Source organism: Hirundo rustica, chromosome 12, assembly GCF_015227805.2.
Source record: "Hirundo rustica isolate bHirRus1 chromosome 12, bHirRus1.pri.v3, whole genome shotgun sequence".
NCBI classification, from domain to species: domain Eukaryota; kingdom Metazoa; phylum Chordata; class Aves; order Passeriformes; family Hirundinidae; genus Hirundo; species Hirundo rustica.
The window spans coordinates 4,724,234-4,751,427 of NC_053461.1; the positions used below are offsets into that span (position 1 = coordinate 4,724,234).

The window sequence follows — 27,194 nt, forward strand, 5'->3', positions numbered from 1 at the left end:
AAGAAAATGCTGTTTCCTAAGTGAAATCATTCCATGAAACAAACAGAGCTATCAACTCTCATCAAGTGCTTTATACCTGCATATTCAGGGCCAAATCTCTGCTTCACTGATTCATAAATCCAGATCCTCAGGCTCCTGTGCCTCTTTTCACAGCTAAAATTGCTTTTCAAACAGGAATGGACTTCCCTCTAAAGATCTTTTGCCCAAGGTTCTGTTCCTATGTTTCTACCTCTCCTTTGGTTTCAGTTCCTAACAAGGTTCAAGAACATCCAGCATTTTTCAATGAAACAAAAAAAAAATTTCTGTTATTAACTTATTAACATGTGGTGGAAGATGGCCAAAACTCATTATAGATCCACTGACGCTATTTTTCATAATCAAGTACATCACAAAAATATTTCACCACAGAAGTATTTCAATGAAAAAAAAATCTTTCTTTCAAAAAGTATTTGAAGCACTGTACAACTTTTAAAACAACACTAAGGTTTTGAGCCATTATTTCCCACAATACTCTCCACAGAACAATTAAGGGAATGTGAGTAGAGGTTTTTATATGAGATTATAGAAAGAACTCTATTTGCAGTACCTGATTCGGAGACTTGACTTGGCCAACTCACTGTGCTCAATCTCAGCCTTTTTCATATTAAATATCTTTTTAATCGCATTTGCATCCTGTCAATTAAAAGATTTTTTGTTTGTTTGTTTAATGTTGAAAGTTAAAATTATTGTAATCAGATATATCCAGCTATCTAAAAAAAAATTAAGTTCTTTTTACATTTAGATATAAAACAATTTTGTATGAAAAATGAAGCATGGAACAAAGTCTGCCTCAAATACTCCCACATAGTATTTTTACAGTAGCCTGAAAAAACTGAATAGAAGACTTGAGCAGTTTCAAGCTGATTTTTTGTCATTTTTGTACCCCAATTTTACTAAAAGCAATATAAAAAAAGAAAAACCCACTAAAATCTATTAAAAAAAAAATCAAACAGACTCTTGAGAGCTTTACACTCAAGACTTATTTAAGGATCAACCAGCACAGAAAGTACTTCAGAAAATCTGAACTCAAATCACACTATGAACAACAGAAACTAACCTTGAATACTTGGGATCCAGGCTCATTGTAGGTTTTGGCATTCTTTGCCAGAAGATCTATGTCCTTGGCCATGGCATGAATGCTTTTATAAGTTCCATTCTGTACAACAAGAAGCAGAGTTGGTTAAAGTGGCAACCTTCAGACAGCATGAAAAAGAAGCCAGTAGTGAAATATATTCAATAAAGGGAATGTTCATAGAAAAACAACTTATTTGTAAAGACAACAGGTAAGTATCTGGAAAAAGTAATCAGACAAAGACAGTACATACATATACGCTGTCTTTATAAAGCTCATGAATGCTAAGATTGAAAAAAAACCCCACTTAATAGATCATACTGTCTTCATTATGAAGAGTTCTGACAAAATGCTGTTTTAACTTTATTCTCTAGTTCAATCAGTCTCTGTCCCATCCCTCCCCAGCAGACAAAATGCTAGAATTACAGAACAGTATTTCAAATTACTGGAGACGTAAGATGAAAAATGCATCAGTACAAAACACCTATTTATAGCACTAGAACAGAAGTAGGTGATGATAATGCACAACCAAGCCTCAGTACTCCAATGTTTTACATGAGCAGCACTTGCCAAGGAACTGCTTTAAGCCATTAAACATCAAGGAACCTGAGAGATTCTGGCCCAAAGCCAGCACTCCACAGCTCACAATGCTTGATCTTCCACACAGCTCCTTCTGCAGCACTAACCCAGCACAGAACACCGAATCACCACGGTGTGCAGGTTTTTTAATAGCAGAGGGAAAACACATTGCCTTTCCTGCCACTACAAATCCTGACTTCTAACAATCCAGGAATGCTTACAGTTAAAAAAGGCTGTACTCTGACACATTAGTAGGTTCATACCTGTATCCTTTGGGCAATAGTTTTAAGATCTATGGGTTCCTTTATTATTGCATAATAATCTGGATATTGCTGGAAAACAGAAATAATTTATGTATTATTATAAACAGTCCCAAAGCTTTTGTTCTAACAGCTGACAAAATGAGCCATTAGATGAATTGAAGATAAGAACAGTGTAAGCCTCAAAATATAGCACTGGGCTTCAATTTGGACAAGCCAGGTCATAAGGCAGATACAAAGAATTGTAATTCATCAAGAAATTGACATAAGGGACCAGTTCTGCCTGAAAATCAAATCATGGTGATGTTTTTTCAGAACAATTATTCTGCTGGTTAAAACTTTCACCACAAAACCAGAACACCACTGCTCTGAACCAGCAGTAAAAACAGGCTGAGTTTGCCAGTGGTGAGGCAGAAACAGAGAACTGCACCCTGAGCGTGGCCACCACAGCCTGTAACATCAGTCATAGAAATGTCCAGGCCTCCAGCTTAGAACACAACCTACATTCTTCAAATACTCACCACTTTAGAAGGAAGTTTCTGAAACAGTTCACTTATGAGGCGTCCTGAGGGGTTTGTGGCAACAGCTATAGCTTCAAGAAGCTGTTCCAGAATTTCCTTCAGGTAACCTGGAGATGACTAATGTAGGAAAGAGAAATCACAAAAAGTTTTGATAGCAGCCAGAGTGGAGTGCTTCAAGTTGCACTGAAATATAGGAATTTACACTTCAAAGGCAGAAAAAAAATCAGCTACAAAATACGGATGCAACTTTTGAAGACAACGTTGTTTATGCAGGTAAAGGTACACTAGAAAACTCCAATTTCAGTTTTACACTGCAGACTGTCAGACACACATCACAGTTACTGAAAATGTGCATCCCAACATCACAGAAACCAGGGTAGCCCAAATTTCCTCTCATAACATTCCAGGAACAGTTGCACAGACTGAATGGGGCACTTGCTGATAACTGATGTCATTAGACACAAATCTTGTTTGCAACAAACCTCAGTGTTGGCATTAATTCAAGCACACTTCATATTATTCCAACTAAACCAGAACAGTGCTTTTAGCCACATCAGAAACCTTCACAGCTTTTTTGTGCTAGGCAAAAGTAAACACACATACACTGCTGTGAAGTGATTAACTAATAAACTTGCATAAGAAATACCCTTTGGGGCATAATTCAACAATGAAAATATTACTCAATGATTTTTTCACCCTCTCAGAGTCAGGTGACATTGGGAAGGTTACAACCTTCCCATTCTGCAGCTGTCATGCCCACACTTACTAATTCAGAATTTGCTTGATTGTCATGTCCTTCTTCATCATCATCATCCTCCTCAGCATCACCTTTCTGAACAAATTCATTTTTTGTGCGCAAATACAGCTCCCACAGTTTGCAGGCAGCCTTATATTCAGGAGAATCTGGCTGCAAAAACAAATCAAACATTCCAGTCAAAATTCAGGGCATTCTCATCTGGAGGAAATTTGTAAGTTATTAGCTGAAAGGTATTAAATACATAAATGAGTAACAGAAAACTTGGGAAATTCCTGCTTCATTTGTTCTTCGACAGAGGAGCTATGAATCACAATAAGCATTAGAAAATATAATCTGTATCACTCAAAAGCATCCAAGTCTTTCAGAAAACTCAGCAATAAAATTAGCTGGGTTGAGGCTTGGACAAGATGAATCTGGAGAAATCACTGAGTTTTGCTGAAGTACAACACCAGCATTTAAAACAGACTAAATTTCAGTATGCCAGAAATCTGATTTAAGCCAATACTGCTGTCGTTGCACGGCACTTGAAAATTAACTTCTATAAAAGAATGCCAATAAATATCTTTGAAGGTACTGCAATGATTTACACTCAGCATTAACTGGGAAATTCCAAAGAACCTGACAACACGTTATCACCTGGGGACACCTCTAGATACATGTTTTAGAAGAGGTAGAAGCATTAGTTAGACAATTAACTTTTAAAAATACAGAGCTGGTAGTGGCACACGTTTATTAACATTACCCAGAACAAAGACAGCTTTTTCACCCGTGTATTTTTCCTTTCCTCTGTCATTTAGGCTCCATTTCACGTAATCCTGCTGATAATGTCACCTTATTACTGCTGATTGCACTCTTACTTCACTCTCTCAACCTCTGACAGCTTGTAATACAAATGAGAAACCAACATGAGAACTGTTCTTAATCTTGCCTTATTAGGCTCAAATATTCTCAGCACATTTGACCAGGTGTTACTTATGGAGAGCAGATTTTTTAAGGGTGTCCTGTTCCACAAATCTGCTTCCTTCTGTATTAATGCAAGATGTCAGGAGTGAGAGACTTGACTAGAAACACAAAAAACCCCAAAGGCTGCTGTTCTGCTGGAGCACTGCCAACAAAATATCTGCTGGAATAAAGACCTTGACAATTAATCACTGTCCCTGCTTTGTCCATGCCATGGAGCTGCCTGAGAAAGGTAAAAGGTGAAAAGAAGTTAAGTCTGTGTGCCACACCTCCAGCTCACAGCTCCATGATTCTCTGGAAATGCCAACATTCCTTCATCCTGGAATAATGGATACCTATTTTTAGTCTAATGCAAGATCTCTATGACACAGTTAAAATTCTGAGCCCACCATTCTACAGGAAAGGCAGCACACATTCTGTAAAACCCCAATCATCCTTTCCTCCCATCAGGTCCTTTCCCTTCAGATAAAACCCACTGCAAAACTCCAGGAGTACAAAATGGATTTGAAAATCTTTGTACTTTTCCTCCTGGAAGCAGAATGTGCAAATGCACTAACCCACAAATCTGACGGTTTTCAAGAAGTTACTGCACACACACACACAAGGAAAACAAACACAGCATTTCTGGATGTCACCTGGCTACCCCAGGTGGGTTATTCAGAAGGCACTCATTTGGAATCATCTCCAAAGATATGTGAAAGGAAGTATTAGCAGGTTAAATTTGCTGTATCATCTCATTCACCACATACAATCTCACTGGTTTATGGATTTAACATAGTCTTTCATTAAACAAGATTAATCCAATGTTTTCTCCACTTCCTTATGAAAACTGCAATAAAACCCATTGACATCCATAATAAAACACACACCCCGTTTGGGGGAATTGCCAAGGGGGTTGTCTTGATGACACTACATTCACATCTATCATCACTAACCAGGACAGTCAATGTGCCTTTTTTTCATTTTATTAAGTGGCAAATGGAAGAGAAAGATTCCACACCCTCACCATAAGCTTGCTGATAGCATAAATATTTCCTTCTGGGAAGGAAAAAAACATAAATCTTTCTCCATTTCAAAGGGTTACACAGAGGGGGCTGTAAAATGAGAAGGCTTTGACAGAGGAATATTTTTCTCAGTTTATATCTCCATTTTTGATCTCTTTTGGAAAACTACATGAAGATCATCCCCACATTATTTTATGATTTTCCACAGAAAGATTGCTAGAGTAGGACATCTTAGAAAGACACAGTCAACATTATGGAAATATATGCAAATAATGCAATATTGTTGTTCTCTTACCAATAATACTTCAGGCTAAACTGAAGAGGTTTTGGCCAAACCAATTTGAACATCTCTACTCCTTTTACAGAGGATTTGAGCCTTTACATGTAGTTCGCTCACCTTATAGTAAGCCTTTGCATTGTTAAAGAGAAGCTGGAAATCAGCAGTCAGCACATTCACATCATCATACTCCTCCATCTTCAGCTTTTGTTGGATTTTCATTAAATCAATCGGCTGAGAAACCACTTCATAATAATCTGGCTGATTTCTGTTGCAATAACAAAAAAAGGCATCATATTCCAAGCAGCAAAACCCAAACCACAGCACTAAAGCTTGGGCATGTTTACGACTAAATAAAGATACTTCCAATAAATGACTGAATAAAAAAAAAACAATACATTTTTGTTACAGCTAAAAGATATGGACAGTGCTCTATCAGTCAGCTCACTTCATGTATGTTCTGTTACTGTCCTCAGTTTCCTGAGTTTCAGACAAAATTCAGCCTCTTCCTCAGCTACTGCGTTTTCAAGGGTCACTTCTATTAACCTCCCCAAGCTGTGTCCTTAGTATCACATCCCACCACTTATACAGAGTAACTTACAATCAAAGGCATTGATGTTTTAGGCAGGTGTCACAAGAAACATTTAAATTAATTCAGTGTATCCTTTTTTTTCCCTACTCCTGAAAAAGACAGCCAATGTAAGCATGTCCCACTGAGTAACTACATCAAACGCTGATGTGAAACAAGGACAAACGTAGCTCAGACTTTGCACAAATTTTTGCTAAAGTATCTATCAATTTCCACTTCTCCCTGATTAAAGCTCAGGTTCAAGGTTTAACCAGACCTGTGGCCTCACCTTCTCTTGGGTGCCCTGATGAAGAGCTCACAAAGGAGCCTGCCCTGCTCATCTTTGTAGTCTCTGATGGTGTTGTACAGCTCATGGCAGACAGCAATCTGAAAGGCAAGAACAATGCAATAAAGAAAAGTGAGAGAATGTGAAGGAGGTAACAAACAAAAGCCTGCTTACAAAGGGAAGGACAAGCTGCCAATCCCCATGCCCTAAAGCAGAAGTGAGAAGCAATTGGAGCACCTCACACTTTAGCAAGATTCCTGACAAGTGTGCCAGGTACTGCAGGATTTCCATTTATTTTTTGAACACGGGGAGCTTTGTTTCAAAGCTAATTCTCAGTAAAACACCCAAAATGTAAATTAATTCAGTGCAATTCTTTGTTACAGGCATCTACAATAACAACAGGGGTTCTTCTGCCCTGCAGTTAATTAACATTAGACTGCTCATGCAAAGGCATAGCAGAGGCATTGTACACTTCAGCAATCACTGCCTGTGCCATTCCCCACTCATCCCTCTGTATTTGCAATGCAGACACAGCTCTCAACTTCTGCACATTATGATTTCAGCTCATTCTCCAACATCCTTCCATCTGCTAAAATCATCAGCAAAAAATGAAAAGCAGCAAAACCAAAACAGCAAAGAAAAAGGTGAAAGTGGTGAGCCAGGACCCAGCAAAAGCCAAAGCTGAATGAGGTCCTAAACCAAGGGAGGAACAAATTCAGGACCAGAGTACGTGTGCCGCATATGATCATTAACTTTACAGTCCAGCATATTCCAGACAGAGATACAGCATCCCCAAGGAAAAAGGTGCAGTCAGTAAGAAGGTACTAACAGGATCTACAGTTGGGAGATTGGAAAGTCTCCTCCTCTTCCTGCTTGGGCCTGGTGTATTGGTGGAGTGATGGGCATCATCGAAGTCTCCGCCGCTGACACTGCTGGAAGGAGAGGTAGCTCTTCGCCTCTTGGAACCCATGGAATCCAACTTCTTCTATAATGAACAGAAACATTCTTAAAGCCCTGGCATTGCATGCAAACCCTCTGCTGAGAGCTAGCTGGAGAGCTAGCAAAGCTTCTGATGAGACATTGGCCAAATGCTACAGGTCAGTTAAACCATCTCTGTAAAGTCCAGCTTCGTGGAAATTCCCAAGAGAAAAGGGAAATCAAAATGCTCCTACAGTTTTATAGTCACCAATGACAGCAAGGCCAGAAACCCCCAAGCTCACACTGATGGAGGTGAATTTAGCAGCTCTTTGCAGAATATACTGTTAAACTCTCTACATTTTCATACCCCGTCCCACGCAGGACAACTAAGCAAGAACCACCGTTTTCAACAAAAAAGCTGTACAGAGACACATGCTCAGTTCTGGTACAAAAACACTTCATTCCACATCAAACTAAAAAACCCACGAAAAACAGACCAACAAAGGAAAAAAACAACCAACCAATCAAAACAAATTACAAATGAAAAGGGCCACAGAATACCTTGTGTTATATTCAAGTGACAAAAAGGTCTGGATCGCCGTGGGACCTCCCACTCCCACTTTATGTGTGGGATGAATGGCTCAACCATGGAGAAGCACATAAAGCCCCCTTCTCTTTTGGCCATAGTCCTGCATTTACCAACACAAGCAGCGACAAACGAGGAACCACCATCCAACGACTACGGTAATTTATGGAACAAGTTGTTGGCTATCTCCCAAATTCCAGTGACAGCATCAGAAAAGTATCTTTATTTGTGGCTGTCTCAAAGGCTGAGGAGAGAACAGATGCATCTATCCCAGCCTATCCCCATTTTCCAACCAAATCCAGGAATTTCTTTTAGGAGCCACTCACATGATTGACAAGGTATGGCACCACAACATTCAAGGTTGTATGGTAACAGCGTTCAAGCATTTTTGTTAGAGACAGAGATGACTTCAGGCGCACACATGAGATGAATAAGGTAGGAATAATTAACAGTTAGGAAAAAGCAAAGCAAAAGGCCAAGGCAGAGGGATGGAGGTACAATCGATAATTTACCAGATTTACCAGAGTAGAACCAGCACCTCGAAAAGCCAATCTCCTCATAGTGGCTGGTGGGCAAGCACAGATACTGCGAGAAGGGGACACTCTAAGAGTGGCAAACCACTAATGGTGTTAGTACAGCCACAACTGGAAGACAAGAAAAAGGAAAGACAGGGAAGAAAAGTCAGAGTAGGTAGATAAAGAATAAAATCAAAAAACAAAGTGGATAATTACAGTGACAGAGAAAAAAGCAAGAAACAGTTTTTAAGTGTATTATGTCCGATGTGTGTGTGTTCGTGTAGGGAGGTTGGAGGGGGTGATGCTCGTGGTCCTTCTATTCAGCTTTTGGAGAGACAGCCTTCCCCCGTTGTGTATGTCAGTGCACATGTGAGTTAGTAATGGCCAAAGCATTTCATAAAAAAAAGCAACTTTTTTTAGCCCTGCAGTAGCTCTACAAAGTAATTTTGTACACAGAATGCTAGACACTTCTGTCATTGTCACAGTAAAAATACATTTCTCTAACGTTCCTGAATATGCATTAGAGATTTCACAGCCACTTGCTAGAGAATGATTCATCAAGCAGAGCAGAAAGTAAACAGAAGTGATACCTGACCTGAGAGTACAAACCAGAAAGCTGTAAAAGTTGGAGAATGCAAAGCAGTACAGTGCTTATAACAACATAATCTTAAGGTCAACAAACACTTAATAAACTCTAAGATGATGCACCTCCATCACTCTTCAGAGTGGATTTTTCTACTCACAAGTAAGCAATAGATATGCAGCCATGCACTAAAAATACACTGCTTCAATTTCTAAGCAGTCTCGACTAGTCTGATGTTTTTCCCAGATAGTCCATGTGAAATAAACAGAACCATTTTATGGCAAAATGTTTGCTTCCTTGTAGTTTTCCAGCTCCTGCCTTCAATCAAACCCCAGAGAGATTCTTTTCCTGTTCAGCACTCTGGATGTTTTCGTAACACGGAGATGCAGAGAAGCCCTGTGGTTTATCAGCAGGCAATTCATTTTGGGAACTGACAACAGCCTCATGCTTTGGCACTGCCTCCAACTTCATCTCAGGGCTACAGTCTGGAGTGGCTCCACCAGACACATGCTGGGAAACACGTTCCTTGGTGGTGGAAGAAAGGCAGGAGGGACTACCAGAATCAATAATTCTGCTTCAATCAGGAGCCCAAGAGTACACTCAGTCCAGTCCCATCCTGAAATAAAGATGTGGGAACCTCCCAACCAGCACCAACCACCATGTCCACTGTCCGAGGCACAGTGCTGCGGCTCTCAGCCATACTCTGACACTGCTGTGATCAAGATGTCCTCACCACTCATACACAGCCTCCAAATCACGTCTGTCTCCTTTAATAACCATGCAAAATATGTATCAGTCTGGACAACATCACAAACACTCAGTGAGAGACCTGCTGATGTAACATTCTCACTAAAGCTGAGGCACCAAAACACAAACTTCTCCCTAGATTGCCACACTCCTAAGCACAGAGAACTCAGCTGTGCACTGAAACACAGTTTTACTGAAGAACTTACCTCGCAGTTTCTTCTGCAATTGCACTGCTGGCTCACAAGTCTCTCAACAGTCACAGCAAGAATCTCGCTACCAGGGAGCCACCTCCAATGCAACAGGAGCTTGGTAATTGTCCCCACCAGCCATAAAAATGTCACAAAACCACAGCAAGAAATGCTTTGGCCATTACTAACTCACATGTGCACTGACATACACAACGGGGGAAGGCTGTCTCTCCAAAAGCTGAACAGAGGGATCAGGAGCATCACCCCCTCCAACCTCCCTACACGAACACACACACATCGGACATAATACACTTAAAATAAAACAATGCATTCTAGCGCACGGTTCGTTTTCTGCCTCTAGGTAGAGGCGAGCTAAAAGCCAACAGACACCACGGGTAGTACTTATTGCTATCGCGATCTCCCACGTTTCACCAAAAACATGAAACGTGGTAAATTTAGCAAAGGGAACAAGGGAGGGAAACGCAGCCAGAATCTCCCCCGGTTACCGATCCCATTGAAACCTGCTACGGGATGGGAAGAGGGGGCTGGCAGCAACCAGGCACTGTAAAAGGACAAAGCCGGCGAAAAAGCGAGAGGAATAACACAACCATCGTTTTATCAACACCGGGACGAGAAACAAAAGATACCAAATATGCAATTTGGCCGAAGCGCCGGAACGCCTGCCCGGGAGGTGAGGTGTTATTCCCGGCAGGAGACAAAGAAAACCCTTTTCCCGGCACCGGGCGGACGGGCCGGCGTCCCGGTCCCGCCCCGCGCTGCCGCCACAGCGGGCAGGACCCGCCGCCGTCCCCGGGCCCGCCCCGGGAGCTGCCGTTGTCACCCGCGGGCCCGGCCCGGCGCCGGCACGGGGAACCCAGCGGGAACTGCGCGGGAAGGGCTGAGGCGCGACCGGGACGGCGACACGGCCTAGGCCCGGGGCGGGTGACAGGGGCGGGCGGCGCTCGGCGCCCCGGGCCCGGCGCGGCGGGGCCGCTGCGCGCTCGGGCGGCGCCGCCACACAAAGGGAGGCAGCGGCCTCCAAGCTCCGGCCCGCGTCCCGCCCGCGCCGCTCACCCCGCCGGCTCCGCTCCGCCTCCCGCAGCCGCGGCCGACCCGGGGTGGGTGCGCGGGGTCCGCCCGGCCCGGCCCGGCCCGTCCCGCCGGTACCGCCCGTCCCGACACCGCCGGTGCCGCCGCCGCCGCTGCCGCAAAGCGCGCCCAGCCGCTCAACGCGCCCAGCCCGCACGACACCCCGGCGGGGCAGCGCCGGCGCGCTTTACGGCAGCGCCCGCCGGCGGGAGCACGTGGCGGCGCCATGAAGCGGCCGAGTGAGCTCCGGGCACCGGGCTGGGCAGGGAGGGCAGAGAGGGCCGGGCACCGGGCAGGGCAGGCGGAGGAGGGCGCGGGGGGCGGCCCGGCACCGGGCGGGTGGCGGCCGCCAGTGGCCAAGCCAGCGGCAGCGGTCGAAGACGCGGGAGTCGGGGACTGGGGCTCGGTGCGGCCGCGGTGGCGGGGATGCGTGTGTCGGTGCGCGATGCTGACGGGCGCGATGCGTTGCAGAGCTGAGGAAGGCGAGCAAGAGGCTGAGCTGCCACAAGCGCTACAAGATCCAGAAGAAGGTACGGCCCGGCCGAGCGCGGCCCCCGGCACCGCGTTGGGCGAATTGGGGGCCGGTGCAATGAAGGTTTTGGCCTTAGACTGAGAAAGTTTCCTTGTGCCTGTCTTCAGATCAGAGAACACCACCGAAAAGTCAGGAAGGAGGCCAAGAAACGTGGACACAAAAAGCCCAAGAAAGACCCCGGGATTCCCAGTGCTGCGCCGTTTAAGGAAGAGCTCCTCCGGGAAGCGGAGCAAAGAAAGCAGAGGGTAAAGTACGATTTGTGTTAAAGGGGGCAAGAACCGAGACCATCCCTTTGTTTAGGGAAGCTTTGTGTGCATAAGTGTGCACTCAGAGGTGCGGTTCTGGAAGATTGTAGATGATCCCCGTAGACTCGTGCTTTGGAAAAGTAAAAAAAAAAAAAAAAAATCCAGCTTTGTACAGTGTGCAAGGATTTGCTCTTTTATTTTCAACCTTTGTTTCCTCACCGTGTATGTGAACATGCTGGAGATGTAATTTCTAATGCAGTCGGAGTTCCCTGTGGTGCTGGGATGCAGAGATGTCCCATCAGAGTGCTGGGAGTTAAATCATGGCATTGTGTGAGCACACAGAAAATGGGGATCTGCAGTCTACAGTGTGGGCTGGTGTGACATGGGAGCAGCACCTTCATCAGCTCTAGTGGTGGCTGCAGAGCTGCTCTTATGGGATCAAGCTAATGGATTGCTGCCTCTGGGTAGGATGTAAAAAAAAGAGTTCCCAGAGTCACTTGAACAGTCAGGACTTCTGAGCTGGCTCAGGAGCTTGGGTCAGGAATGGGGAGAAAGAACATTCTTCCTTACCGCCTTCAAAGATGTTTTATCTGGCCTGGGTTTTTGTTTGCAATCAGCTTGAAGAACTGAAAAAAAAGCAGAAGCTCAACAGACAGAAAGAACATGAAAAGAAGAGGAAGCTGGAAGCTAAAAAGAATGCAGCCATAATCAAGGAGAAAGCAGAGGGAAAGGTAGGGGTCCTGAATGATTTTGATTCCTTGAACCTGTAGAAATCATCCTGAAACTGCACCTTCTTAAGCAGCATGTTATGTGTTACATTTTCATGCTGAATATGCACACAAGTATTAGACACTGATTCTCATTTAATAATTTCCTTTTGTTTTTATTTGCTTTAGGAATCCTCTGGCAAATCTAAAGGAAAAACAAAAAAGCCGCTGAATAAAAATTCTAAGAAATGGTTCTGTAGGGAGCTCATGAAGGTGAAGTGCTTTAACTGTTTTTAGATCACTCAATAAGAGTCAGCAATAAGACTACTTGTTATTTTCCTTTTTTTTTGTATTACTGTTGAAAACACAAAGTTTAAAACACAAAGATAAACTAGAACACTGAAGTAAGGGATTTTACAACATGAAATGTTTACAACTATTTTTGTAAGCCACAGCTACACCAGAGTTGTCAGTCTGGTCTGTGATGTCTTATTTGATTCTTGTCTTTTTTCTGAGCCAGGTGCTTGAGGCCTCAGATGTGGTTCTGGAGGTTTTGGATGCCAGAGATCCAATGGGCTGCCGGTGTCCTCAGCTGGAACAAGCTGTCACTTGCTCTGGAGGAAACAAAAAGCTGTTCTTGGTTCTGAACAAAATTGGTAAGAAACACAGGTTTTCTCCAAGTGTTACTGGCACTGTGGTAGGTGAGCTATGAAGATTTTAAAGGAATCTGAGATTCCATTGAGGACATAAGATCCAACTCTGAGCTCGCTAAAAAGGCTGGAAATTACCAAGTTACCAGCAGCTAAATACAGCAAATAAAGTACCAAGAACAGCAACAAGGGCAAAGGGAGCTTCGTGGTAGAGTAGCCTTTGCAAGGACTGTGGGATAATCCTTCACAGAACATCATTCTGTACCATACAAAGTCTTCTAGCAAGACCCCAGCATTAAAAACCTAATACAACCTAACCTAATTGTGATGTGTTCTGCTAGGGCAGAAAAAGACACTCTGTGTGCCTTTGGGGAATGTACCCAGTTTATACTAGAGTTCTCAGCCAAACGTTATTTGTCACAATAAGATTAATTTAAGGAGTGAAAGAACTGCTCTTCCTTCCAGATTTAGTGCCAAAGGACAACATAGAGAAATGGTTGAATTACTTGAAGAAGGAGTTTCCAACAGTTGCTTTTAAGTCAGCAACAATGATGAAGGACAAGACTATGGTAAGAGCACTAGAAGCTGTCCCATGAGAAAGTCTTGTGTTTGCAGTCATCCATCTTGAAACACCTTTAAAATTCCTTTTCCCCTGGTTTGATTGCACATCTGTGACTAATGGATGTGCCTTTACACTTTGACTGAGCTTTGCAGTACAGTGGGGGAATTCTTAGCGCTGAAATTACAGTAGATGAATAAATCTAAGTATCCATGTTTTATCTTCCTCAATAGCTCCTGACCACGGGGTTTTTTTTGCCTTTGAATCCTGTAGCAGGAACAGGTCACAAAAAAACGTGCACGTGTTGATTTCTCAGAAACCTCTCAGTATTTTGGAAGCAAATGCCTTTTGAAGCTTCTTCAAGAGTATGGCAAGACACAAGACAAAGCCATTCAGGTTGGGGTAGTAGGTAAGTGTTTGGAGAAACAGGAGGAGTTTCCTTCTCCCGTAAAGCTTTTGGATCCTGTATTACAGACTGGGTAAAGCTGCTAACACCTCTGCTAATGACCTTTCTAGTCACTGGCCTTTGATCTGAGGCTCTCAGTGTTGTAGTACTTCAGTTGACAGTGATCCATGTGTAGCATGGGGATCTGTGGGAGCACAAGAAAGGCAGGATACGTGCTCCACTGGCACTGCCTTCCTCATGCCTGACAAAAATCCCATGGAACGTAGCACCACAAATCCTACAAGTGTGAGAAATGAGGATACAATCTCGTTCTTACTTCAGTAGTGAAGACTTCAGATCCAACTCTGATCTCACACTGATGCTTACCGTACAAAGATAGCTGGAGGAAGCTGTTTCGATCAGTGTTAAAAAGCTTATTTCTTATTTAACTTACAAGGATTTATGTGATTTTTTTTTTTTTCCTCAGGTTTCCCTAATGTGGGAAAGAGCAGCATAATCAACAGTCTCAAAGGAAAGCGTGCTTGCAATGTTGGCCTGGCAAGAGGTGTTACCAAGTAAGCTCAGTCTGATAAAAGCTGTTTCTTTCCTTGTTTGTTGTGCTTCAGTTACCTTGAGTTTGTGTTTCGATCCATTAGGGGCAGAGCCCACCAGTGTACAGTTTTAAATGCACATTGAAATTTGCAAGATGAAAGGTATTGATACATGTGGTGCAAGCTCTCCAGGGGATACAGTGTATAAACTTGATGTTTTGTTTGTTTAAATTTCTATCCTACACAAAGCACATGATGAGAAAACACTGAAACTGACTGTATGAAGTACATTCAATCCAACACTGAGCTTTGTGTCTTGCATCCCTCACCATAACCAGTCCTTCACTGGTTATCTGCTCACAGTGAATTTCTCTCTGAACAGATCCATGCAAGCTGTGCACCTTGATAAGCAGACAAAGATGCTGGACAGTCCAAGTATAATTGCAGATCCTTCCAACAGTGCCCTGGCTCTGGCCTTGAGAAGTATCATAGACCCTGAGGGATCAGACTCAGCAGATGTGCTTGCAGGAGCACATGCCATCATAAATCACTGCAGTAAGCAGCAGGTGAGCTGCACCCTTTTTTCTACTTCTCTCACTGCATCAGACTTCTCTGTAGGTTTCTTAGGCTCAGTAATGAAAGTTCATTTTGTGATACAATCTTACACAAGGCCAGCCTGTAATGAGCCAGGGAAGATGTATTGAGTTCTGAGGGTGTCCAGCACTTCTCAGAAGGGCTTAGAGTAATTGTGAGATGGCTCTTGACTGTGTTTTATAAAGCAAAGGGATTTAATTAAAGAGAAAATAACAAACGATACAAAAACAGACCAAAAGCTGCGCACAGATGTAGGAGAGCCCCTTACACCTGGCTAAGACACCCCAAAAAGCCCTGAGCACCTCTGTGCTCCTTCTTAAGTACTCAGTGATCAAGGAGGGTTCCCTTGGCAAACTGCCAATAGAAACAACTACAGATTTTGAGCAGCATTTCCAAAGCCCACTAGGTGCCCCTGTCCTGGGACTGAGCCAACCACAGTAAGAAGAGCACAGAACTTTCTAGCTTGGCTTCCCTGTATGTTCAGAGGTAAAGCAAAACTCTTTTCCTTACACGGAATCATTTGCTTGGCTGTGGGAAATGCAGCGTGCCAATTTTGCTTCAGCTAATTCTGACAGATTTTGAACTGCTTTCCCTAACCATGCAGTGGCAATGCCAAGTGTGATCCTTCATCCTTACAGACAGAAGGCAGAACATGCCACGATCCTGACAGCCAGAGTAAACAACTTTGTTTAAGACCTCATCACCACACAATCAGAGAGTGAAAAATGATGATATTTTCTGTGTCCTATGGTTACAGTGAAGACCTCAGATCCAACTCTGATTTCACTCTAGTTCCAAGCAAATTTACCTAAGCCTAATTGCCTTCACAGTTCTGTGAGAAGTGTTTTCACAGACCAGTGTGCTGTCTCCGTACACCCACGAGTCTGGGTGAATGGCAGATGAGCTTGTTGATGAAGTAGGCATTTTGCTTTGTAAGGTTTACTCCCACATGTGAGAGAAAAACAGCTTTTCACTTACTCTGTCCTCACTGTTATCCAACTTTATTTGCTCTTTTATTCCTAAAACTATGAGAAAGGTGGGCATCTCTTTCTAAATGCACCATTTTCTTTTACCCTAGGTAATGATGCACTATAATATCCCAGATTTTAGGGACCCTGAAGAGTTTTTATCTTTACTGGCTCAGAAGAGGGGCATGCTGAAAAAGGGAGGTGTTCCTGACATAGAAAATGTGGCTAAATTAGTGCTTTGTGACTGGACAGGGTATGTATGCTGTGAAATTTGCTCTATGCTGCTCACCTTTTCCTCACTGTTACTCCAGCACAGCAGAAGCACCGAGTCCAGCAAAGTACTTAAAAAAAAGGAGGCTGTTTTTTTCCCTTCCTTTCTCACCTTTTTCTTGGGTAAAGAGCTGGATTATCTGACAGATTTAGAGAATGCCATCCACGGATCATTTTCTAAAGTAGTGAAGGATACATGAGAAAAGTCAAAGCACGTTACTCCACAGACAGTTTCTGTAATGGAAATCTGCTTTCCTCTCAAATACCCAGTCCATGCTGTCCTCTTTTAGACAGGAAAGGATGTGGCAAACTTTCTGTGGAAATTTAGGGTGGTTCCTGTATTCTAAGGGTAGGAATAAATGTAACTCAGATTCAGTAACTGACTGTGACTATCTCCCTTGCTCAAGTGGCTCAGCTGCTTTTACAGCTGATGGTTTTACAGGCAGGTGATCTGTGGTGACAAAGTGCCATTATGTTTTCCTCTCAGGAAATTTATACTATATATATTATATACTATATATATTAATACTGTTGGCAACTTCAGAGTCAAATTTTAGTATCTACTGAACTGCTGTTAAACAGTTACTAGTTTGAAAGCTTTGTGCTCTGAGTTTTATTTTAAAATTTTTAAAGTGATTTAACTGTGTTATCTTTAGTTGTTTTTTAATGCTGATTTTTATTTTCTCAGAGCCAGAATAAAGTACTACACACAACCACCAGGACTTCAGAAACCACCACCCTATCTTACAGAACAAAAAATAGCTGAAATGCAGGAAGGCTTTAATTTAAATAACCTAGAACAAGAAAACAGCAACACTGTTGAAGGTAGGACTGTTCCTGTAATAGCTTACCATTGACCACAGAGCCACAGATTGGCCTGGGTAGGGAGGGGCCTTAAAGACCATCTTGTTCCAAACCCCTGCTGTGGGCAGGGCCACCTTTCACTCAGACAAGATCATTCAGAGCCCCCTCCAGCCTGGCCTCAAGCACTTCCAGGGAGGGGGCAGCCACAGCTTCTCTGGGAAACCTCTGCCAGGGCCTCATGATCCTCAGAGCAAAGAATTTTTTCCTGCTATCTAATCTAATCCCACTTAGGTAAACTTACCTATTCTCAAATCCAGGTTTTTCCAGCTCCTAGCAGTTTTCTGTAGATGCCTCAGGGAAAGCTTTTCTCAGAGAATTGTCCTTGCCTTGGTGGCAGAACCCTGTGTATGGCAAGGAGGGGGCAGAGCTGTAGTGTCCCCTCTTTGGGGCTGGGCATTCTGTCTGTGCTGAATAACAGGGACTGAACAGACACTGCCTGTGTTTTCTGCAGCTTTAAAGCACCCCAGTCCAGCAAGCAGCATTGCTTTTCAGTCAGCTGGAATGACAAATGGGACGATAGAGGAAGGATCAGAGTGGGGAAACATGGAAACAAGCAAGGAGGAGGAAGAGGAAGAAGAGGAGGAGGAAGAGGAATTCACAGAAAGTGATGATGATGATGATGAAGATAACATGGAAGAAAGTGATGATGATGATGATGTCAAAGAGGTAAATGAGGGTTTCACTAGGGTTGGGCTTTTTTCCTGAATTAAGGAAACAGCATTGTTCCAAGTCACTTGGCCTCAGCAGTGAGGCTCAGCTCTAGAAGGGGACATTCACACTCAGGTTCTGCTAGGTTTCATTTGCATGGGAGATTCCATTTGTGATGCTTAAATAACGTCTGACCACTGACTTGTAGGAAAGCCAAGTTCAGGTCACCAGAAAAGCAAAGCCCGGAAAGCGACAAAGGAATCCTACAAATTCCAAAGAGCAGAGGGCAGGTGTGTATTCAGAACCCTGGCTTAAGGATGGGCTCTGGTACCTCCAGGATTTGCAAGGGTTTCACTAACACGTGATTTTCTCTTCTCAGGAAGTGAACGTTCCAGATCACTGTCCTTCAGCTTAGATAAACCAGCAGATGAAGATGATGCCTATGATTTTAATACAGACTATGTGTAACAGATCAGGTGGGAAGGCAGTGTTGGGAGAGCTACTGCTGCCTTTCAGAACAGTCAGGAAGACTGGGCTTGCAGCAGAAGCTGGAGGAGTGCTGCAGAACCAGAGCTGCTGCAAAGACTCAATCGTTGCTGTGTCAAATAATGTACATAATAATAGTGCATCTCCCTTGATAGTTCCAGATTTTATACAGGCCTAGGAAATTGATTGTTATTCAGCTCTGTCATAAAGTTTATTTCCTATATTAAAGCCTATTTAAAAAATCCCTAATAGACTCGTTTAGTCTGTTCATTTTACCTTATAAAAAGACCTTTCAAGAGGATAAAACCCATTGTCTTTGAAAAATAGATGATAAATGTTTCATTCTAGTCACGTTAAAGCAACTAAATTTTACAGTACATTTTCATTCCTGCACAAAATCTTAAGTTTTCCTACAGGATTACAAAGATTATACCCCAGAGCATGACTTTAGACAGTGACTTTTCAGTATAGTTTTGCCAAACTTGTAGAATTTTCATATGTAAAGGGTGGCTAGAAAATGCTCCTTATTTAAGCTAAATCTAAGGTACTTTACCCAAACACTGTTTTATGTTCTCAACCTTCATTGGGAATGGTAAATGAGATTTTAATAATCCATCTGCACTGGGGAACAAGTTGATTGGCCTTACAGTGCTCTTGAACAAGAGTGTTGTTTCCTGATGGCACCTATTACACCTGACAATAACTGGTAAATATAAAGCAAAACACAGCCCAGTGCAATAAGGATGTGCTGCTGTGCTCAGCCTGTAGCAGAAGTGGGATAGCAAGAGAATTGCCAAGAGGCCCTGCAGCTGCTCAAAGAATTAACTGTTGAGAATACAATTAAGAATTAATTTACAATTAACACTTCACACTAAATATCTCCTGGGCATCTTTTTTTTTCCTTAACTGAGAAGTATGATTTCTGTGTTCTTTGATAAATGAGTGTGTTTTCCCTCAATGTATGCTGAGGCATAGATTCTCACAGGCAGCTTAAAAAAGTGTCAAGTGCATACACAAAAAGACAGTTCCTTTAAGCCTGCTAAAACACATCCTGCTCAGCTGAATTGCAATGGTGTCAGCTAATCCAAGTAAAACCTTTCAAAGTTGGTAAGTGAATTTACTTCATTACTCCTCACTGCTTCAAGGACAAGAATGGTTCTTGTTCTAATGGTTCAAAAAAATCCAGGAAAAGAAACAATGGGTAACAAACCAGCTTGGGGGATCCATGACAGAAAGAGAACTACAGACAGTGACTCAAATGACAGCAGCATTTTGAAATCCTTTTAAAGCAGAACTAAAACCACAGTCACAAAGGATTCCTTTACCTCTGCTGCCCCGGGTTTCAGACCAGGCAGACTCAGCTGTCACTCCATGAAACAAAGCCTTTTGAACATCCTCCACTGAGAGCTCTTCACAAGCCTGCGTGCAAACCTCTATTAAATGGAGTAGCTGGCACAGTGGCTGCTGGGATATATCAGCTGATAATAATTATCACTCAACAATACAACTATAAAAAAACCAAACCAACTTACCTGTAGCACAGGTGAAGGGCAGCTGGCTGCAGAAGGCACAGGCATCTCACTTGGTGAGTTCCCAGAGGGGGGAAAAGCACAGCAGGAAAAAATACAGCAGAGTGTAGCTCACTCGAGAGAACTGTGAGGAACTCAACAGTAACAAAATCAATCTGTAATTAATAGAGCCTGGTCCCCACAATAAGTAGTTTGTACTCTTTTAGAATTAGATGGTTTTCACAAGGACCAGATCAATTCACTTTGGCTTCAATCACTTGCTGCTGTGTACTAAGGAAACACTTCCTATATCAAGACTGGAATTAGATTGCCATTTACCTGAGGCTGGAGCCAGCATGTTACAATTAGCTTTATTTCTGAACAAAGTTTCATCCACCACTTTACAAAAAAATGGTTTAGTGTTCACTGGCAGTTAAAACAATTTGCATAGTGAAATAATACTTGAAGGATTCATCTTTCAAAAAGGATTCAATTTTGCAGAATTCTATAAGAAAGACAGAAACACAAATGGCTGGGAGGAGATTTCATGCAAAAAAGGGTTGTTGAGGGCATTATTTCACAGGATAACAAAACAAAACAACAAAACAAAACGCAGGCAGCTCTTAATTACAGTACATTGCTGTGCAAGATTTACTGGTGCAAGCACCAGCTGAATTTGTATCTTGTTCTTAGAAACTTTGTAATTGACAAAATGATCCCCTGCTAGAAGACTTGTAGTAAAGAGCAGGAGAACACAACTGCAATGACATAAACAAAAGTGCTAGCTTGTGGAGATCTCCCCTTGTTTTCTGTAGTGCTGCTGGAGTAGCATCTTGTGTCACACAGGTGACATGAGCCTCCTTTGGACCTGTGCATTTCAGAACTGCACCTGAGTAAGTGCATCATCACCTTGTGCTCCACAAGGCAAGGTTGGTTCTGTAATCCAGGTTGGCTAAAAAGAAGTTCTGCTTGGCTCCAGAGGTTTCCTGAGAAAACATCACCATTTATTCCAAGGGACTCTACTTTGCTTCATTGGCTTCCGAGTGTCTGCGGATCAGGTTGAACTTTCCTGCAGGGTCAGGGACATACCACCTATCCCAGACTTCTGCATAGGAAGCTGTTCTTCCCCAGGGTTTGAAATGTCCATTCCAATGGAGCAGCTTGGCAGCTTTCACAAACTGAGGAGAGTACCTTTTCCCAACACTCGACCCTTCAATTGAGAAAGAAGCATTAGTGTTTGAAATAAAGGCGGCAGAAACACCAAAGTGCAAAACGTTAACTTCAAAACAAAGAATTTAACAAAGGAAATCTTGTAATTTATGGAGAAAGGAGGTAATAGGGGGTGCAGAAATCAGGGAAAGTGAAAAACAATCAGGTGCAACTAAATGTCACTTTGCTCTCTCTGTGTCTATTTTCATACACTGCCTTAACTTCCAAGTTCTTTAAAATCCGGTTAACACCCAGCTGAATTCAGCAGCCTATGTATTGTTCATCAGAAACATAACCTGAAAAAGCTCTGCCAGCACTGGGGTTTCAGCAGTAGAACAGATGTGAATGTCTGCCCTTCTCAACAGTTTTGGAAGAAACACCTTGGATCACATCAAATACAATATACTTGAGGAAAATGAGAAGGATTTTGTAAGTCAGTTCAAGAACTAACCGCCAGCAGTTCAATAAAGACTCAGGCCCACAAGCCCCGAGATGGAATTGCAAAGCTGTTTTTCCTGAAGAACAAAGGACAGAACAGGGGAATAAAAGCTCACTTTGCTACATCATCAACAAGGTGTCCAGCTACAGAGCTGGAAAAACCCCCTGGGGGAGCAGCATCACAAATGCTTCACACGTACCGAGATGTCGGACGTTCCACATGGGATCAATACTGGAATGTCGCTTGTAAAACACAATCAGCAGTGGAGGTGTTGTGATGCTGCCAGCCAGAGTCTTACTGTAGAGCTCCTCTCTGGAAGTTGAAAGGATGCTGATCAGTTGATTTGTCACTTGCAGCAGGGATACACACACAGCTCTCCGTTGAAGAGGGAAATGCCACCAGCAGAAGCCAAGCCCTGAGCTGCTGGCATCCCCAGCCTGGGGTACTTACACCACATTAAGTGCCATCCACTTCTCCAGTTGTTTGGTGATGTTCTGTAATTTCCATTCGGTCAAATTGGCAACAAAAACCCCGGGATTGAAAGAGCAAGTGTTTGCTTTCATGGCAAGCTTCCGGATGGTTTCTTTTTGGTAATCTAAAAACCCAATGTAATTATACTGGGTAGAAAAAAGAGAGTAGAAATTAGCTTAAAATAGACGGGGAAATTCCTAAAGAAAAATTCTGCACAACTCACAACAGACAGGCATAAGTTGAAGTTGTTAGCGTAAATATCCCTTCCTTTAAAATGAGAGAAAGAAAGCTTAAAAGGTGTAACATTTTAAAAATATGATTATATAAACTACGTATTTTAAGGAACACTGCATGGTCTTAATAATACCATATTATTAATATAGTACCAGTCTCAGATAAAGTACTTTTAATACATTCAGAAATGAAAAATTGTCCCTTCAATGTTCTCAGAAGTCCTGCTGTTCCAGAACGAGAATTGCTCTCATTGTAAAATAAGGGAAAAATTCCAAGTAATTTACTGTGCCTGAACAGAAATTGCAGGTCCCATTTCTAAAACTGGCTTGGGCAGGGACAGTGACATATTTACAGCATTCGGAACATTCCCAAATGCCTGGGATCTACCGTATTGTTATCACTGAACAAGACTAAAACTAACCTGATTGCCAGCTCCACGGACAGCAACTTTGCTACTGGTTGAATCACAGTCATCTGAAAATGCAGCTGCATGTCCAGGTTTCAATGGAGTGTTGTAAAGTTCAACAATATCGCCTGGAAAATGGAAGCAAGTACAGAAAAATCAAAAGCAATCCTGAGTGCTGAGTTAGGCTTTGTTCAGCCCATTGTTACAGCAGATTAAGCTACTCAGTTTAACCCAATTCGCTCATATTTACAAAGTTTGTACAGAAATGTTTGGGTTCTGTGAGAGATAAGATGCTGACCTCAGCAAAAGGCTAACAAAGGTCCCATACCTTGCACTATTACATCATCATCCACATAGATGACCTTCTCTGCATGAGGTACCAAGCTGGGCAAGTAGAATCTTGCAAAGGTTAACTGTGAGAACAGCAAGGCAAGAGAATGAAGAATTAAATGAAAAAAACTGTCCAAATGAAAGTGAAATTGACTGATTTTTCTGGGACTTATCTATGGCATTAATGTCCAAAACAACTTCTATCAAGGAAGTAAAATAGGCAGCCATATCCTACAAGTAATTTAAAATGAACAGGTTCCATCAATTCCTGGTTTACCATGAATGTATGCATTAATAAACTAACTTTAAAACTGGTCTATATAAGAATTTCTTATTTCTCCACATAGATCTGCAGCATCTCTGAGGTGCTGGCATGCTTGACATGCCAGCTGCTGTGTTTCGCTGTGGCTAGCAGCAAAAAATGATCCTAGGCATACATATGTAAATATTCAAATCCATCTCTCACTATCTAGATATTTTATTGAAATTTAGGAATTTGATTATGAAAGATTGCTTCTGTGCTAACAGATTTGGTTTTGATCTCTAGCTGTGTTCAAAAGCCAACATCAAAATATATTGTTATTAACTACTAATTGCAAAAAGTAATCAGCATCATCCTCACTGGTTTGAAGGTGTCTGCCTTTTGGGGATCCACTTGTACTTTGCCTTCTAAGACACGAGGGTCAAAATCCAAAATTCGGTATCTCATATTTTTCAGAGGAGGGCTCCCCAGCCACATCCTGCAAGCAGGAGAAATATCAGATGAGACAAAAATCAAGGGAAAAGCAGAAGATCCAGCTAACAGTGACACAGATCTTGAGGGCCACTCACTTCCCTGCCCAACAAACACATCTGGGATGTAATTGGTGCTGTCCTGTGTGGCCACAGGGACAAGTCCAGGGTCAGCAACTGCACACCTGGGACGTGCGAAAGGAACGAGGTCACTTCTTGTGTTATCAGAAATACACAATCCTGTTAGCACAGGTCCTTCCCAAAACCATCAGTGTGGACAGGAGGGGGTTAGAATAAGAGGATAAAAGAACAATCTGCAGAAATGGAGAAATGTGACTGCCAGCATTTGAATTGCTCAGATGAAACATAGAAGTACCTTCTACAACCCTTGCACCAACAAACTCCAACCTCACCGGAAAAGAGCCCACTGGAAAAGATGCTTCTTCTCCATCCCTGAAACCTGACCAGGAGGAATGGTGGGACTCCCACAGCTTTTTATGTCAAGAAGCTGCCATAAGCAGCAGCAGATGGGACTGGGAGCCAAGGGAATGCAGCTCCAGGGAAAGGCAGGTTGCTCTCCTCTCAGAAATATAGAAGTTCACCCTGTTGTGGGAATCCAGTGAAAAGATCATTACCTCAAGTGATCCACAGTATCATTCAAAGTAACAATGTGGAAAACCACGTTGGATCTGGTGTGCTGATAAATGCTGTTCATGGCGGTAATTGCACCCCCAAGCCTCTCATCCGAGGCTGCAATGACCACAGAAATCTCCTTGTCATCCCTCTCATCTGTCAGCCTCTGGGGAGCTGCAGGAATGAAATCTATAGGCTGAAGTCCTAAAGGACTTGGATCTGTGGAGTAAAAATGGCATACTTCTTTTTATTATTGTGTATTATTATTACACAGTAAAATTCCCAACACTTTATTTCTGCAATACACTTGGATGTGTGAGCTGAGGTGTGGAGTACAGTGAGCCAGTATCAAACACAGCATTAGAGCATCAGCTTTTGAGAATCTGAGATGCTAAGGAATAGAATAACACCACATTTACAGAAAACTGCACACATTTAACCACACGTATTCACACACAGCACAAGGTATTAAAAGGCTGAGCTACAGTAGTCTGCACTTACCTTTGTCCCCTCTGCCATGCCTATAACCTCATTAGCTTCCCCTTCCCAGTCACCCAAAACACGTGGTGGGCTCTGTCTGGCCAGAGCAGATGTTTTTCTGCCAAATCTTTTCTTTTTTTTTTTATTAAAATAAAACCCAACATACCTGACAATTCCCGTCTCAAGAAGTCACTGAGGCTTAGGAAGTTATGATGAATAACTAGCAAAAATATGACAACAGCCACTAAAAGGATGGAAATGTTCACTGCAAATTAAGAAGAAAAATCTTTATCAGTATAACCAGAGAACAACTGAGAAACTCAGATACAAAAGATATTAAAAAAAAAATCAGATAAGCACATATACACATACCTTTCCTTAATGTCATTTTTCTATACTTATTTTATTAGCATAAAGTTCTTGCAAACCTGCAAGAAAAAAAAACAGCAGTCACTGCCAGTACATTCTTCCATGAGGCGCAGCACACTATCACCAGGAGTGTCACAACAATTTCAGTGTCAAAGGGAAAATGCTTCCCTCTGTCAGTTTTATACATAAACCTGTATGTAACATTTTTAAAAGTGAGGTATCAGGAAGTACCTAACTACAACCACAGAATCACAGCTTGGAAGGAACGTTCAAGAGCACCTGCTTCCAACCCCTGCCATGGGCACAGACATCATCCCCAGCTTCTCTGGGCAACCTGTGCCAGGGCCACACCACCCTCACAGGGAAGAATTTCTCCTTAATACCTCATTTAAACCTGTCCTCTGTCAGTTTGAAGCCATTCCCCCTTGTCCTGTCATCCATGTCCTTGTCCAAAGTCCCTCTCCAGCTCTCTTGGAGCCCCTTTAGGCACTGGAAAGGGCTCTGACAGGTCCACGTCCTCCTCATGTTAGGGACCCCCACTTTACAATGACATATCTAAAGAAGATCTCAGAGATAAAAAGGAGACATGAAGATCTTGCCACTTACTTTACTGACAGAAAGAAAAACAAACCCCAAACTCCTTCTGCCAGTCAAAAGTAATCTGACAAGATCTGGAAAATTATGTATGTTTTCTTTACTGTTGAAACTATTGAACCATCTGAACTGGGAGCACCCCAACAGTAAGATAAAATGTTGAATGTTCCTTTCCCTACTTAACCAACAGCAAGATTCTGGTGTTTACGAGATTTTAACGAACAGCATTATATGCTTTAAAAACCATTACGTTCTCTATGTAAAATACATATGTCAGAGTTTCACTGAAGTGTCATCACACAGAACAGATCACAAAAGTGGGAAAGAAGGCAGCACCATCGTGCTACACAAGGGGATAGAAACACAACAGCAATGCAATTTCGGTATGAAATTCAAACATGCTTGTTCATTGTTTAAGGGTCAAGGTGAGATCAGAACAAGGGCTGTGTGTCCTGGCTTGTGAAGGAGCTCTCAAGTAGCACACAGAAAGCTCTCTAACAACACGCAAAATTCCAGAAACGGTGAGAGACTTACGAAATCCCGAAATTAGAACACCTCAGACTGTGCTGTGACTATTATTACACGTATGAGAACCACCTCATCTCCTTCCCGCTGCCGCATTTCTCCCCCAAGCCAGACAAACCAGCGCAACAAATTCCTGCCCTGAGCTCCGTTTCATCACCGCACTGCTGGCACGGGGCGGGACACGGAGCTTTGCCTGGGGAGCACAACGCCACGTCTCGCTGTGGAACGAAGCGCTCTGCAATTCGCAGCAGAGCCGGGGCTGAGGCGCGCAGACACGGCCGGTGCCCCGCACAACGCGGCCGGTGCCTCAGCGACACGCAGCAGCCGGGCTGGGGGCAGCGACACAACGTCCCCTGCACAGGGATGGTCACGGACCACCATAAAACACACACCGCGCCGCTCCGCCGGCTCCCCGCGGCGCACACCGCGCTCCCCGGGCTGTTCTGCGGGCACGGCCCCGCTCCGGGGTCGGCAGGACCGTGCCCGGCTCTCCCGCGCCGCCCCGGCCCCTCACGCGGCAGCGCACGGCCCGCGGGTGCCCGCCCGGGCGCCTGACCGCCGCCAGACGCCGAACCCGCGCCGCGCTGCCGGGGCCGCGCCCGGCGGCTCCGCGAGGCGAGCCCGAGGCTCGGGCGGGAGGGCGGCTCGGGGGCTGCCGAGTCAGTGCGGGTTCCCGACAGGCGGCCCCGCGGCGCCTCGCACCTGCCGGGGAAGGCGCCTCCGCCGGGGTCCTCCGGGCCGAAGCCGCCGTTGCGTGGAGACGCGTCCCGGCGGATCGGGGGGAGCGGAGCGGAGCAGCCCCGGAGCAGCGGTAGAGGCGGCGGCCGCACGCGACGGCCGGGGCTGGAGGCGGCAC

The 27,194-nt window shown here is 43.6% G+C and overlaps 3 protein-coding genes and 4 non-coding genes across 19 annotated transcripts in view; 5 read left to right on the forward strand and 2 right to left on the reverse strand.

The window, feature by feature from the left end:
- PBRM1 (polybromo 1) overlaps positions 1-10,996 on the reverse strand; it is a 55,780-nt gene extending 44,784 nt beyond the window's left edge. For 5 of the 13 annotated variants that reach the window (XM_058422286.1, XM_058422281.1, XM_040075874.2 and 2 more), the window contains exons 1-10: positions 10,935-10,983; positions 8,340-8,471; positions 7,153-7,308; positions 6,327-6,424; positions 5,590-5,737; positions 3,238-3,378; positions 2,472-2,588; positions 1,954-2,022; positions 1,097-1,195; positions 587-672 (exon numbers count right to left, since the gene is read on the reverse strand). In XM_058422286.1, the coding sequence (XP_058278269.1) occupies positions 587-672; positions 1,097-1,195; positions 1,954-2,022; positions 2,472-2,588; positions 3,238-3,378; positions 5,590-5,737; positions 6,327-6,424; positions 7,153-7,308; positions 8,340-8,387 (962 nt within the window). In that variant the 5' untranslated portion in view covers positions 8,388-8,471; positions 10,935-10,983. Of the gene's footprint in view, positions 1-586; positions 673-1,096; positions 1,196-1,953; positions 2,023-2,471; positions 2,589-3,237; positions 3,379-5,589; positions 5,738-6,326; positions 6,425-7,152; positions 7,309-8,339; positions 8,472-10,934 lie in introns of all 13 variants that reach the window. The other 8 variants (XM_040075879.2, XM_058422282.1, XM_058422284.1 and 5 more) reach the window with 4 other exon arrangements.
- Positions 10,997-11,109: 113 nt separating this feature from the next.
- GNL3 (G protein nucleolar 3) lies at positions 11,110-18,657 on the forward strand. Its single transcript, XM_040076737.1, has 15 exons — positions 11,110-11,188; positions 11,421-11,479; positions 11,589-11,726; positions 12,344-12,457; positions 12,623-12,706; positions 12,954-13,089; positions 13,549-13,652; positions 13,916-14,051; positions 14,515-14,602; positions 14,961-15,144; positions 16,251-16,393; positions 17,099-17,235; positions 17,726-17,940; positions 18,131-18,212; positions 18,302-18,657. Exons 1-15 carry the CDS (start codon positions 11,176-11,178, stop codon positions 18,388-18,390), a joined length of 1,722 nt encoding a protein of 573 aa, XP_039932671.1. The 5' UTR covers positions 11,110-11,175; the 3' UTR covers positions 18,391-18,657.
- On the forward strand, positions 13,137-13,209 carry LOC120758514 (small nucleolar RNA SNORD19). The gene has a single exon (XR_005702928.1). It is a non-coding gene; the product is annotated as a small nucleolar RNA SNORD19 (small nucleolar RNA).
- On the forward strand, positions 14,336-14,409 carry LOC120758515 (small nucleolar RNA SNORD19). Its single transcript, XR_005702929.1, has one exon. It is a non-coding gene; the product is annotated as a small nucleolar RNA SNORD19 (small nucleolar RNA).
- Positions 14,819-14,894, forward strand: LOC120758517 (small nucleolar RNA SNORD69). Its single transcript, XR_005702931.1, has one exon. It is a non-coding gene; the product is annotated as a small nucleolar RNA SNORD69 (small nucleolar RNA).
- Positions 15,893-15,966, forward strand: LOC120758516 (small nucleolar RNA SNORD19). The gene has a single exon (XR_005702930.1). It is a non-coding gene; the product is annotated as a small nucleolar RNA SNORD19 (small nucleolar RNA).
- A 1,611-nt stretch (positions 18,658-20,268) lies between the features above and the next one.
- On the reverse strand, positions 20,269-27,168 carry GLT8D1 (glycosyltransferase 8 domain containing 1). The gene is made up of 10 exons (XM_040075965.2): positions 27,041-27,168; positions 25,223-25,278; positions 25,017-25,115; positions 24,373-24,589; positions 23,628-23,745; positions 23,004-23,088; positions 22,691-22,803; positions 22,015-22,181; positions 21,764-21,876; positions 20,269-21,126 (listed from the first exon to the last, which is right to left on the reverse strand). Exons 2-10 carry the CDS (start codon positions 25,236-25,238, stop codon positions 20,936-20,938), a joined length of 1,119 nt encoding a protein of 372 aa, XP_039931899.1. The 5' UTR covers positions 25,239-25,278; positions 27,041-27,168; the 3' UTR covers positions 20,269-20,935.
- Positions 27,169-27,194: the final 26 nt, after the last annotated feature.